Raw genomic sequence first — 14,649 nt, 5'->3', positions numbered from 1 at the left:
ACACCATACACATCTGGCTACTCAGTTTCAAACAGACTTTATTAGTTCTTATTAGATACATGAAACTCACTTAACAAATGAAACATTTCTATGAATGAAATAACTTAATGTTGTAAAAGAGAAGAACAAAAGAGGGAGTTTAACAGAAGCTCAGCATGCACTGATCAGCTGATGATATGAGGGTTCTTAAAGATTCAGACACAATAACCCAATTAAATAATTGAAATCAAAACTAAAGGAAACCTAACATAAAACAAATCTATATCATACACAAAGTATCAAGGCTTTCACAATATCATTGGCTTTAATTATTCTAAAATAGATGATCTGACGATATACTGTATAATCATGTCTGGATGTAATCACTGAAGGTTTCTCCCTGACTGCATATAGTGCACCAAGGCTGCTTTCTAAAAAGACTGAGCAAATGACTTGTACAGTGATGTTAAAGGAGGGGGCATTTGGTTTGATGTTTTTAAATGTAAGTTTGGTAAACACTTCTCTCTTTCCCTGATTCGTTACGTCCTGTAATCTAACTGATCTGTGAGAGCCAAGTCAATTTAAAGTCTTTATATATACGTACAAGTCTTATCCCCCTAAATTATTCTCCTAATCCAAACAAACGGAAATCTTCCACCTATAAAAAAACATTCTAATTTGCAAACAGATTTAGTAGCCCTGCGATATACACTGAATCAGAATGTCATTTTAAAATGTCACATCACTTCAAAGTGTTTCTAAGTTGAAGTAACAAAGCGAAAGTCAGTATAGTCCTAAAGAGTGGATCTTCACACCATTACATGCAGAAAAGAGTGCGGTGATTTATTTCAGTGGTTGACAGGAAATAGGCAGAGCAGATGTGCTGATTTTCTGTTTTTCTAGTCAAAGTTGAGCGGGTGGCCGTCGAAGTGAGTGAGCACATGATTCTCAAACACCTTCTGGTCGCAGTCCAGCGGGAACTGCTCGCTGCACATTGGGCAGATTTTCCAGTGGCTCTCCACATGCTCCTCAAACTTGCTCTGGTCATAGTTGGGTGGGAAGATAACCTCACACAGTGGACATCTTTTCATGTCCATGCTGCTCATGGGAAGGAGGACAGCAGAAGAGAAAGGCAGGGAGAGAGAGCTCACGTTAATAAGCAGTCGAGTATTGATGTGGGCAAACCAGGAGCGCAGGCTAATAAAGGGCATCTGTCTGATGCGATGTGGGTGGGCTGCTGCTCGACTAATACCAACAAAGGGGGGTTGTGCAGCAGAACAAACACTTTACACATGTTACAATGCACAGGTTTAGAAACTAGGGTGCGGCAAACTCGGACGGCATTTATGAGAGTTTGGGCATGTGAGGGTGCATTACCTGGGATCAAAGCAGAAGGCTGTTTGTCCATCATTCACAAATGGGCTGTGAGTTTCAGTTGCGGTGGGCTGTTCAATGGTATTACCCTGAGAAGGAAAGGTAAAAAAAATCAATCCACTCATATACTGTAAATATTTAGCAAGAGAGCGAGAGAGAAAGAAGTCAATCCAACCACATTTAACTGCATAATGCACAAGGAAGAGAGGCTTACGTTGTTATTTTGCTTTTCCTCAGACTCCTCGTGGCCTTCTGGCCGGCTGTGGTTGCGGGTAGGTTGGATACACACCACATTGCTGTCCCAGGAGGGCGGACCCACAGGGGGCAGCCTAAGCAGCTGGTCATCTGAGAACTCCTCATCTGCCTCATCTGCAGGGAGAGAATCCAGAGACATAGCTACTGTAAATAAAATGTCTTTAATTGTTGGTGTAGAACTGTATGTGTTACTTTCTGAAAGGAAAACCAACCTTTTGAGTCTGAGATGGAGTAAGGGTTCCCAAACTGCAGTTTGCTGGGGCTCTGAGAGACCAGCAGGGGGGTGGGGGCATCCTGGGTGTATGGGACCGGGTACTGCAGGAATAAAGGCACACTGGATTGGATGCTCTCCAAGCTGGTTTTCTCACTGCCCCCCTGATCTCCCTTCCTGCTACTGCTGCTGCCCTTCTGCAGCTCCTGGGGGACGCAACAGCAGAATTCAAGTCATATTTCACAACAACAAAGACCACTGGCAAAACTAAATGCCACCATGGGCAACATATTTTCTGAGTAACAACATATCTGGTTTCATCTCTCTATGCCTCTCAGTCTGTCAAACTGAGCAATATATCAGTGCTGCAGTCAAACAGCAGCTCCTGAGATGTGAGTTCTTGCTTTAGTCTCACTCACACAGTTTAATTAGCGCCTTCATTAAAAAAGAAACTCTTCTCATTTTCAAAGGGAATAGGACGCTGTGTTTTATTGATGTTAGTTGCAGGCGCCAATTTAATTTACAGTCTAAACCTCAAATTGGGTCATTCTGCTTCTCTTAGCTGTAACAGCATTACCTCGAAGCAATATTTTAGGTCAATGAGGGCCTTGCTGTGGTCCAAAGTAATGGAATGGAAAATAAGAACTCATTTACTTTGCTTCTACAATTAGAGGCATATTAAACACAGGCCAGATTGGTAGAGGGAAAATGGCAGGGGAATGGCACTTTTCAGGGAATTTTTAGCGTGGAATAAGTCTATAAAAGCGAAAATGAAAGCTGTCACTAACCCCTTCCAGTTTTTCCTTCTCCTTCACAACAAGTGCGAGTGTGTCCTTCAGTTCCTTCAGCTCCCGTCCCTTCTCAGCAACTTGGCTCTGAAAAAGACAAAGGATTCAAAATGGAAAGAGAATGAAGAGAAATTTTCTATTCTCAATCTTTTAACATGTGCTACTGATTGAAAAGTGCATCATTTAAATACAGTCAGACCTCAGTGCATGGCATTAATTGATCTCGTCCATAAAAAGCTTCCCTTTGCTGAGGACTGATTTATGTGAATTACTGCTCAAAGCAAAACAACCTGTTTGAGTTCTTCTGAGACACTAAACAAATATCCGCCTGACCTGGGCCAAGCACAGCATTAGCCAGGCAACTGGAGATTACTCCTCAGAGCCAAGCTTCGCTTGTCACCAGAGCCTGACATAAACAGCAGTAAAATGTCGTCTTACAGATAGGCCTGCTCATAAACAACACTGTCAGAGCGACTGTGTTCAAGGGGAGAGCTAGCATCAAAGGTTCGATCCCTGAGCTAGACCAGCCATACCCAAGGGTAAAAATACAGAAGAGTCTAAAGAAGGACCTGCTTCAAAAGCAGCAGAGAACTGCTGGCAGCTGACGGTCTGAGCTGTGCTGAGTGTCTGTCTTCCAGTTATACTAACCTTGTAGCGATCTTCCTCTGCTGCCAGCTGCAGCTTCAGGTTTTCATTGGTCTTCAGCTGCTCCTTAAATTTCACCTCCATTTTGGCCAGTTCATCAGCAAACATGCAGCTACGCTCCTTCTCCTCCTATAAATAGCAGTCACACCAAATCGTACCTTTGTACTACAGAAGTCCTTCACATCGGGATTTCAACATCTAATTGAGGGATACATGACCAGTAACTTGAAAAAAAATAGTTTTCTTACCACCAGCATCTGCTTGCATTTTCTGTACCTATCATTTCTGTCTGACGCCTCTCTGCTGATGCCTTTGAGCTTCTCCTGGATGATGGCTTCCAGCATGGGATCAGCAGAGCCTGGACTCCCTGTGAAGACAAGTCAGACAGTGAGCTGAGGGAAAGCAACCGCACGTAGTTATTTTGTTATTGGTTCATCTTTTGATAATTAAAATGGCAAACTGATACGCTATTATACTTTAATGTGACATGATATTATAACCAACTTAAAATGTATCAAAGACCAGAGTCCAAACTTAAACGACTGATTTCTAAAGTGACAGGAAATTCAAGGCCCCATCTAAGAAATAACATTGTTGATAAACTTACACATTATTTGCAACTTAATCAGTACTTTTAATAATTGATTTAATATACAGTTTGGTGCAGTTAGACTCAACGTACCTGGCACTGATGTGTCTGGACTCACTGATGCAGGGACTGTTGTGGCCTCTTGTGCTGAGCTTCTCTTCAGCTCCTACAGACAGGAATAAAGTAAGTGGCAAAAAATGGCTCTAGATGCAACAAGAAGCCAGAAAACAACAAAGAACATCACAAAAACTAACAGCGAAAGAAACAGTAAATTAGCACAGGCATGAGTTGGAAACACATAAGGATCTATAGACAATAAAAAAATAAAAGAATAAAATCTCAAACAAAAGTACACTTCTAAGAACAATTACAACATGACACAATTTTACAGCAGATGATGTGTTTGTGTATTTAATAAAGTTTGTGTATTAGTTTCACAAATGTGCAATTATAGATGACTTATACAAGCACATTGAATGATGATAAAGATGGATTTGTCTCATCTCAGGGTGTTGATTCCAGCCAAGAAATCAGCAACATAGACGAAAGAGTTGTCAAGGAACCTCTCTAACTCTGAGGATATTTAGTGGGCAGGTGTAGTGTTAGAGAAATCTAATGCGAGTTCTGTTTTTTCACTTGTCATGGGTATGTATAAAGTATTTCAGCTGGTATTTGGTGGGACCTACCCCTTGCTGCTCAGAGAGCTTAAGCGCTTGTTTTTGCAGTCGCTGACATTCCTTGTATTTCTCCTTGTAGTGTTCTGCAGCCATATGCAGCCGCATCTTCAGGTCCTCCACCTCTCTCTGCAGCTCTGCTACAACAGCTACGTCTGCAGTAGCTTCCTCTTCTGCTTTGGCCTTGTGACGAAAAACAGGACAGAACAGACACATTAAACCAAGTAATGGGCCGACTGCAAAGAGCCCTATTAAGATGTAAAGACAGAAGGGAAACCCTTATTAATTATGCCTTTGAGAAATCATCTACAATGTCTAACAGTCTTTTCATAGTGAAGGGGTGCTGTCAAATGATGCTTCGGTGAAAGTGTGAAATGTTGATAAACATTACCGTAATATATATATATATATATATAGACACACACACACACACACACACACACACACACACACAAATTACTTTTATATTGTAGCTCACGACTGCTCTGGTGGGTATATGACAGAACACATCACCTACTTATGCCTACCATGATGATATTGACATGTCTAATAATGTTATGTTTCAAATACAGCTAATTCAATCAATAAAGTCTGACATCTAGATTGATCATCATCCTTACTGCTTCCTCTTTGGCCTCTGTCTTCATCTGCTCTACCAGGTGCTCCAGGTGGACACACTGGGCCTGAACTTCAGATTTGGCCTGGCGGAGGGCATCAGCCTCCACCTTCATGTGGTAGAGTTCAGACATGGTACGGTCACGGGTCCTAGAGGCGTCCCTCAACTCGGCGGCTAACAGGCTGGACTGCTGCTGGTTGGCCTGGAGCTGTTCCTCCTTCTGCCGCAGCTGCTCCTTAAGGGCCTTCATATCTCCCTGCCAGAGACAAACACATTTTAACATAAATTTGTTGTTATATGTTATTTTTCTTATTCCTATTCATGTTATTAGTAATCTACAAATCCTCATATGATATAAGAATGTATGAAATTAAATACTGCAAACGACGAATCTACCAATGTGCTTTCACTTTTTTAAGCTTTAAAAACAAAATTCTTTTTACCATGGGGGAAACTTTGGCCAGGATCTCTCTGTACTGTTTCTCCTTCTCAGTGAGGCACGCCTGGAGGCGTCCCACCTCCTCTTTAAACTGGGCAATGGTGTTTTCCTTGTTTACATCCACAGACTTCAGCATCTGCAGCTCTGCACTCAGCTTAGTGTTCTCCAGCTCCCGGTTTTTCAGGTGAATCTGGTGCACACACACAAATGCAAACACATGCCCACACACACACACACACAGATGAGGTCATAAAACACAACAGAAGTTATAAAACATAAAGTTGTTGGCTTTTGCCTCAAACATGATCATGTACCAAAGCACATATAACTGTTAAAATAAATTTTGCATGACCTCAGTTAAAAAACAGATATTGAAATAGGCCCATAAAGTTTTCCTTGTGCGACGACCCCAGTGTGATGGTGTAAGTTAAAATAGGAATAGGTTTTTGGCTCAATTTCTGTGGCAACGGTACAGTATGTGGCACTCCCAGTTCCTGTGCAGTGCCCACCACAACAAAGACATAGAAAGACCAGACGGACCAGAAGGACACAGAAAAAGGCATGCCCTGTTTAGACTGTGTTTGGGCAACGATATGCAAAATAATTCCGGTTGTAAAAAGTGTAAAAAAGAAAGAAACCCGAAAAGTCGATGAACTGGACTTTCATTTTCTGGAATCTAATATAACAAAAATGTTGTAAATTATATGGACTGTAAAGCTGTCACTAAGTTAGCAGTCAACCTAACCACTGCTGAACCAACCCCATTGACATAATCATGTCACATGAACTCCCTCGCTGCTACTTATTTATTTGAGAAATCCCTATTGTGTTATCAATTTTTATTCAAGAACTAACACAGGAGAAACATTATCAGAACACAACTCTTTTGAGGAAATACATACGAGAAACATATTAACACTACCAGGATATTACCTTGTAGAGTTCCTTCTCATCTTTCTCATTCTTGAGATGAGATTCGAGTGTCTCCTTCTCTGTTGTAAGTTTCTTCACTCTATCTTTGAGACTAAAGAAAAGGTCATAAAAATGGTCACCACACATCACAACATCTATGTTCACAATCAGTGTTTGGAATAATTGATTAGGGATCATAAATTATGGCCTTAAAATTTTTACTTAGCAATAACTAACATATAAAACAAAGAGGCACATGATGATCAAAGTTGCAAAGTATGAATCCTCATGAGTTGATATTACAATTAAACATACTGTACTCTCAAGTTGATAAATAAATGCCAAAATAAAAACACAATTCTGAGTGTGAGTGGACCGAGGTTATTCTAATGTTCTGAGTATTAAGCTGGTAAAAATATAATTGTCAGTGCATGTAACCAAAACCAGCAAATCAGTGAATCTGCAACCTCACCCGTCCAGCTCAGTTTCCTTTTGTAAGCCCTTCTGGGTGACTCCAATCAGATCCTCCTCTAATTGTATAACTCTGGCTGTGGCCTCCTCCAGTCTCCTCTTCACCTCCTCTTTCTCCTCTTGCAGGGCCTGGGAAGAATTCTGCACCTCCTGGGAGACAATAAAATATGATGTTGGAAATAAGTAGAATAAAACTCAAACAATACTCGAGACCAACCAAAACACAGAGGAATGCTTCAGTTTGGTAACGTGCGTGATCTAAAGAAAGTCATTCTCAGTCATAAAATAAATAATTTACTTGAATTTGTGCCAAGACCTACATAAATCTAGTTGGGGTTAAAAATGAACATGGCAAAAATAATGCCAGCTTCCTAGTACATTACTCTCTAATCTCTGTCTTCGACTGTTATGGAAAACGTGTGCAAAGCATAAAAAGTTTATTGTCTTTGAAAACCAAGTCTACATCAAAACGAACATTATGGCTCGATGCAGAGTTTTCAATCTTAAAAGATGACATCAAAAAAGCAAAAGGAAATGATTTTTTTACAGTTTGTTTATAGGCAGAATTTTGGAATCTTTATATTCACACCACATAAAAAAATCATATAAAAAGTATAGTCATAAAATTAACAGCCACAAAATCTGTAATCATGTTTTCATCTGAAAGCTGTTTTAAAACCAGCAGATTTATGGCAGAGGACAGCAATATGAATTATTACTGACACTTCTTTTAAGACTTAATGTTATGCTATAAAAAACTGAATTACAACTTTGATAATACAGACATTCATATCTGTCAGAGTGTGATTTATACTTTAGTGGATCACGAGTTTGGATAGCTATTCATATTTGCAGTCTTTCACTAGGGGGTGCTAAGAGACTGTTTGACCAAATGTAAAACTACAAGAGGCAGACAAGAGCATCAATCAAATTTATTATTTTAGCATGTACTGCTAAACTAAAGTACAAACACATAATAAAACGGAAATGAACAAAGTATTTTGTTTCATTTACCAGATCTGCAAGTTTTATAAAAGCATCAAACATGCCTTTTCCCCTCCTTACTGCTAGTTCTCTTTGCTTACTTGGTTCTCTCTTCTCAGCTGGGCACAGGTCTCTTTCTCCTGCTCATACTCCTTCTGCAGGCTCTCCTTCTCAGCTTCCAGCTGCTCCTTCTCCTGCTGCAGGAGAGCCATGTTTTTGACCAGCTCGTCTTTCTCTCTCTGGGCTTCTTCCATCTTTTGCTGCACAGAAAAATAAATTGTTCAAGATGTTCAGGCTGTCCACATAATAATTCAATGTGAACAGTGATGTATTGAGTAGCTCTGCTGAGGAACACCCTACCTCAAGGAATCCAGCCTTGGTGGTGACCACCAAGATGTCAGAGTTACATTCATCTTCCACAGTCAGCAGCTCGTCCTCTGACGGGCTGTTGGCACGAAACTGGAACGGCGTGCTGGCTCCACGGATCTCACCTTTGTGGGTCACATAACAGAACTGGTAGAACTCGCCGTCGTCATTGGGCACATAATATCCTGGGGAAGAATGACACCCAGTGAACTCAGTGCACAGCAGTACAGAAAAGCAAAGCAAAAGATATTTCTGAATAATTTTATTTAAACTGCAGTTATCCCAAATATTTAACAAAGCATAATTCTAACTTTGACGTAAGTGTGGAGATATAACAGATAAAAGTGGAGAAAGTGTTACACTACATATGTGTGATTGTGTGGGTTTGGATCTAAAAAACAAATAAGACATGTCTTTCTCCCTTTTGTGTCAGTTTCCATCACTTTATAAAAAAGCTGTATAAAAGTTAAAAAAACACCTAACTAAAATGTGTTTCACACCAGTACAGAGATCTGTGGGCAAAGTTTCTCATTTAGCTCTATCCAGTGACTTGGTATTAAAGTTTTAACAATCCTCTCAACAGCCCTCTGATATGTGGTTATTAAGAGGTGTCAAACTTATATAAAAACTATGGTATGATCTTACCCTGAAAGACCACTGTTCTGTTGACTGCGGTGCCTTCCACATAGTTCTCAGGGAGAGGCGACCACAAAAATGTGTAATAGTCCCTCGCTGTGCTCCAACCAACCTGTGAGACATAGTGGGGAATCCATTCAACCAGGCGCTCTCACCACATCAGTGTAAGATAATAACAATGGAGGATTAACAGGGAGACTTCCTAGAATTCACACAGTGCCACTTCCAAAATATCTCAAACTGGTTTATTACTCTAATCATGGGGTTTTCAATCTAAGTTGGGATGATAGCGCAAGACAATGCTTACTGTGACTTTTTTTTCTAAGAAAAGAAAACGATCATTTCTGTAAACCGCTCCAACTCCTGGTCACCATGTGCATGTGGCCCGGCCCTTGTCATGAACAAGCCAAACTGTGGAAATGTAGCTACAACTCACTTCTAACAGGAAGAGGAAAATAGGTGAAAATTTTATACATAGGCAACTTGAAAATGAAAACCAAAACGTAATTATATGTATTTTATGTGTTGTTAACTGATGGCTGATGAGGGGGGAGTACAGAAAATACATCCATAACTTCAGCCCGGTGCAATAAAACTGTCAAACAAAATCAGAGTCACATCGAGTGGGCTGGCTTTCGGTGTGCACACACAGGCACACACGCATCCACAACAAGCCCAGTCAAACCAGCCGATTACACCAGTCTCTGCCACAAAACATAGATTAAGTTGTGTGATGGGACACACAAAGTTTTGCACGAATTATATTTTAAATATTCATGTAGACAGATCATGTTTAAATATATACTATTACAACAGATGTTGCTTTTGATGTCATCAGGGTTTTTTCCCCCAAATCTGTGCAGTTTATTCTCTCACCTGTGTACAAACAGCCTACAGCTACAATACTGTGAGTGTTCATCAGAGCCAGAGATAGAAGGCCCTGTTGCTCCAAAACCCCCAATTGTTACGAGCGCATTTCCAGCCTCAAGCAGTAAAGAACAGGAAGCAATTAAAACATGCACCTAGTTAGTGAAAGTCATTACTGAAGGCTAGCGTTCACCAGTCCACTCATTAGAGCCGTAGAGGTGGTGGTGGGTGAAAACTCTGAGAGGAACTCATTCACTTACAACAAACTGGTCTACAATGTGTATAAATAGGAGTAGAGGAGGAAGAGGTGGGGTAGAGCAACCAGTAAAAACTGGACCGGTGACTCAACCAACAACACAGGCAACACTGCAATCTCCAAAAAAACAAAGAAGAAGTTACAAAATTACCACAAGGCCAACCAAAGCAACATTTATTTTAACTTTAACATAACATTTCACCAGCATTCCAGCAAAGTCGTACTTCTGAAAGAGAGCTGAAGGGAGCTGGTGGCAATGTTGCTGCAGGAGGTAATGGATTGTCAGTCAGACTGAGTAAATTCAGGAGCAAGTTGCTCATGAATCACAAAAAGAGGCTTGGCTCAGAGACAGGTTAATTATAAAGCTGTTCTTGGTTTGTCCTAGGCCACTCTGACAACCTGTCCCAACAACATTCCTCCATGAAGCTGAGAAAACTGAGAACAGCTCACATCAGGCAGTATGGTGAATGTTCCAACATCAAAGGGCCAAAGGCTGTTCAAGAGCAAATAAGAACCTGTCTCCCATCTATTCATCATCAATAGCATATCTAGTTTTTGTTTGACTTGCCAAGTAAAAGTGTGTAATTTAAACATTTGTAAATTATTGTATGCTGACATGTGACAGCATAAATTAAAAATCTGAAAATAATTCATTTTCAAAGTAGTCATAATTCTTTTAACATATAATCTTGAACCAACTTACTGACAGTTGTGCTGACAAGTCACATTACAACTGACTGAACCAGAAGATATTTTCTAGTTTTACCTCCATCACGTAATTAGACATATTGGAAAATGCACTATGTTCACATCAGAAGCACACTAAAAGTTTGCCTAGAAACCCTTATGAAACCGGTAGCATTCCCAAAGATCTAAAGCAGAAGCTGCTCTGCTTGACTTGGAACCAACAGCAATTAAATGTGTATAAGGAGCTAACACTCATGCACAGCGTATCTAGGTATCTCTATGCATGCAAACACAAGAACTTGGCAAGTTTACATCTGTCAGCACTGCCAAGAACATTTAAACGATTTACGATCCTGCACTCAGCCTTTTCCAGCTCAGCTCTGTGTTTTAGAGCCTCAAGAAATTAGCAATTTAAAGATCTGTACTGCCAGTTGGTGCCTATCTTCAGGCTAAAAACACAATGTGATATGGCATCCAGCTACAACAGAGTGCTGAATTCAGTATTTAAACAGCCTCCAGACATTAGCCTGACATTACCTCATTTCTAAGTGTGCTTGGCAAAAAACTCTGCATACATCCATTTTTCAAATCTACAAAAATGTAGAAATTCATTTTCAGACAGAATGAGTATGACGTTTTCATCAATTTTACAAAGAGATCAACCATTTAAATCTCTCTGTATCACATACTGCAGCTAAACTGCAATAATCAATTTTGGCTGGCTTAATGGCATTACTGTATGCTACCAGAATAAGCGCACAATAACAGCACATTTCTGAATTCCAACCTATGAGCAAAAGCAACTATTGCAATCACACTGTCATCAACAGAGAAACACTTTTATTTCATCTGGTGTGACTTAATTCCAGCTTCCATCTCATTTGTGGTAGATAAAAAGCATGTTGGTCTAGAAAAACGTAGAGCCACATCCTTCTTTCTCTATCCACGACTCACTACAGATAAAGCTAAAATAAATTCCTGCCACTGTATTTGATTTAATGTGCTCCTGTAACGAGATCCATGTGGGACATTCAAGTGTGTGGTGGGGGTCAAAATGCTCCATTAACTCTGCCAAACTCATTTTTCAAGTCAAGCTGACTCGCACTCTCTTAATTTTTCTCACCATTGAATAAGGACAATCTCGATATTGTATTTTCTGCCAAATAATAATTCTGAGGCATGGCTGCCAAATGTCCACCGACACAGATTCATCCCTTTTAAGTTAAGTCACTAAGATAGCCAAGATGTCCTTGCTCGAAGCTAAAGTGAGGTTAACATTACACCATACATAATATGTTCTAGCCTTCAGAATACATACTATATAACTATGGGTTTTCAGAAGACTACCACTTCTACCACTACTACTACTACTACTAATATTCATTTATATCTTCTGTTTTCTTCAAATGATTTTATAATACATTGAATAGGAAAACTCACCTTGAATATGCCAACCCAGTCCTTTGGATGTGGTTTGATGAACTGCGTCAGGGTATAGTGACACTCCAGCGCAGCATGCGGCAGGTAACTCTTCCCCACATTTTGGAAGATGACGTGGGCAAAATTTGATGTGTCCATGTTGTTGTCTAATAAAGTCCCGTCCAGGAACAGTGCCATAAATCACTCAGTGGTGGCTACACAGGAAGAGACAAGCAACAAAATATATGATTAAAAACAACAATAACCACAGAAACAAGAAAAAAATAACACTCTTTACAATGACTGAGAGTAACTGAAACCAGTTCTATACAAGGAAGTTAAATTAATTCTGAGATTCTTACAATTACTGTATATTGGTATTGAATAATATGTAATTCATTGTATCAATTATCTAGTTTACAGTAATTTGAATCATATCTTTATAACATTGCTAAGAATGCATGCATTTTAATGAGGGATCATGTCCTCTTTTTGCTTAGGCTGACCATTTCATATTCACAGATCCATAGTCAGTTTCAGACAGCAATACATATACATAATACTTTATGATTTTAAGTGTAAATGTTGACTGCTGAAACACACTTACACTGATAATGCTGACAGGTACGCAAAGGATTATGTGACTATGTGACTACACTTTGGCAACAGTTTCCTTCCTAAAATGCAAAACTGAAACAGCTGGTCCAAATGAGAAAACAGACCTATCCTCAGTGGTAATCCAAGAAGAGTTGAATCGAGGGCAACTGGACTTGGCTGTAGATACTTGGAGGTGAAATGTCTAAGTATCTACAACCATGTCCAGTTGTGCTCGATTCATCGTTTCCTGGATATCCATGACCTGGGTGACTGAGAATCCTTAAAGATAACCTCAGTGGTGTAAACCATATCTACCAATAAAGTAGAAATAATTTTACTGTAGTGGACTTTGTACCTGACTCAAGTATCTTTCTGATTACTTTCATTTTCATGTATTATGAAAGTAAAACTCATATTTATACCCTTTAAACTACCCAGTCTACACTTGAAATTCAATACATGCAGGTAAATAGATTACTTAATTTTGAAAATAGTAACATATCATTTGATCTTTTGATGCTTTGATGGGTGACATTATTTTTTATTTCAGTCGTTGTTTTTGCAAAATAACTTTACTTTTACTAGCTTAAGTAGTTTAACCTATTATGCATCAGCTTTATAATCAGGTATATTAAACACCTAATAGTGCCCATTAATTTAGATGACAGCAGAGAAAGACTCTTCTTACTACAACTGACCACATTGATTGCATTTGGGCCTCAGCTGATATAATTTTGCCCGTCGTAATTAGGCCTGTGACAGTCAAAAAATTTTGCTCAGATGATGATCAGAAACTCTGAACAATATTGTGGTCTACAGCAATTACGAATTTCTCAACCTGGTGTGTGAGTTGTCAAAAGTCCATAGTAGTGGCTGAAATTGACGACTTGCAACTACAAACTGCGCGGTGAGGCCTAATGTGAAAACAGATATCATATCTGGCTAAGTTAGCTATACAGCTAACTAGCTATCGTTTGACACATACTTTACAGGACAAGAATACGTGTCAAAGCAGGTCAAATATCTATTTGTTACTTGGAAAAACTACTGAGCAAAATATCCACTTTAACTAGTAAATAACATAGCGTAAAGTTAGTAACGTTACAACGCCCTTAACGTAAAAAACAGAGCAGCTAACTACGGAGCACTGCTATCAACTGGAGGACAAGGTTAGCTAACGTAAACAGTTAGCAACGGTGTCTCTCGAGATAGATCCTAAAAACTCGTGTCAAACGGTTTAATCAGCCATGTTAATAAAATAAACCTTAAACATACCCAATTGCCATGTTGAACTGACGCTGAAATCCGAGTGTATCATGAAAACAATTGTTGACGCAGTTCAGTGCTTTCCCTTACCTTCTTCCTGGAATAATAACAACATTACGTCATTTCCGGAAAGGGGACCTGCTCGGGAATCCCACCCGACGGAAAAAAAGTTTACAATGAAACCAAAGAATTAATGTCTCATATAATTAAAGAATGGTTATTACATAGATTATTCTATCATTTGAATATAAATATATAAATAAAATATAAAATAATTAAAGAATGCATGCACAAAAAAAAGATTTTTTTCTAAACTGATTGAAATAGCAGTGGTGGAATGAACTAACTAAAGACCTTTTAGCTACTTTTCTTAGCCTACTTAATATTTTTGCTCCAGAGATTAGCAGATCTGTTTTGAAATTTTGCAAAGATAAAATAATAAAATATAGGGTATATAAGTAGTTTTACATTTGATACTTAATGTAAATTTTGCTGATAATGCTTATGTACTTTTACTTAAACGCAGTTTGAATGCAGGATTTTTTCTTAAGTATTTTTGCAAGGTGGTACTGCTTCTTTTACTGAAGTAAAGGACCTGAGGAGGTTCTCCCACCATTG

General features: G+C 39.2%; 1 protein-coding gene across 2 annotated transcripts; it reads right to left on the bottom strand.

Annotated features, from left to right (window-relative positions):
- Window positions 1-21: 21 nt before the first annotated feature.
- tax1bp1b (Tax1 (human T-cell leukemia virus type I) binding protein 1b) lies at window positions 22-14,159 on the bottom strand. 2 transcript variants are annotated; one of them, XM_056380591.1, is made up of 18 exons: window positions 14,041-14,159; window positions 12,190-12,383; window positions 8,949-9,051; window positions 8,298-8,488; window positions 8,039-8,197; window positions 6,955-7,103; window positions 6,504-6,594; window positions 5,575-5,760; window positions 5,136-5,387; window positions 4,528-4,698; window positions 3,935-4,007; window positions 3,501-3,619; window positions 3,256-3,381; window positions 2,608-2,694; window positions 1,821-2,025; window positions 1,568-1,722; window positions 1,357-1,442; window positions 22-1,077 (listed from the first exon to the last, which is right to left on the bottom strand). In XM_056380591.1, the coding sequence occupies exons 2-18, from the start codon at window positions 12,364-12,366 to the stop codon at window positions 879-881; spliced, it is 2,529 nt and encodes an 842-aa protein (XP_056236566.1). In that variant the 5' UTR covers window positions 12,367-12,383; window positions 14,041-14,159; the 3' UTR covers window positions 22-878. The 2 variants fall into 2 exon arrangements, with proteins under 2 accessions (XP_056236566.1, XP_056236567.1); XM_056380592.1 differs by having other exon boundaries at window positions 1,821-1,923.
- Between the last annotated feature and the right edge of the window lie 490 nt (window positions 14,160-14,649).

The sequence above is a fragment of the Seriola aureovittata genome, chromosome 7 (genome assembly GCF_021018895.1).
Source record: "Seriola aureovittata isolate HTS-2021-v1 ecotype China chromosome 7, ASM2101889v1, whole genome shotgun sequence".
NCBI lineage: Eukaryota > Metazoa > Chordata > Actinopteri > Carangiformes > Carangidae > Seriola > Seriola aureovittata.
This window is presented reverse-complemented; position numbering and strand designations above follow the sequence as displayed.

Excerpts from the sequence above, each read along its gene's own strand:
- tax1bp1b (XM_056380591.1), bottom strand. The coding sequence starts at position 12,366 with ATGGCACTGTTCCTGGACGGGACTTTATTAGACAACAACATGGACACA. Across the intron at positions 5,761-6,503 it reads ATGAGAAGGAACTCTACAAG|ATTCACCTGAAAAACCGGGA; the intron begins GTAATATCCTGG and ends TGTGTGCACCAG. Across the intron at positions 4,008-4,527 it reads AGCTCTCTGAGCAGCAAGGG|GAGCTGAAGAGAAGCTCAGC; the intron begins GTAGGTCCCACC and ends TCCTGTCTGTAG.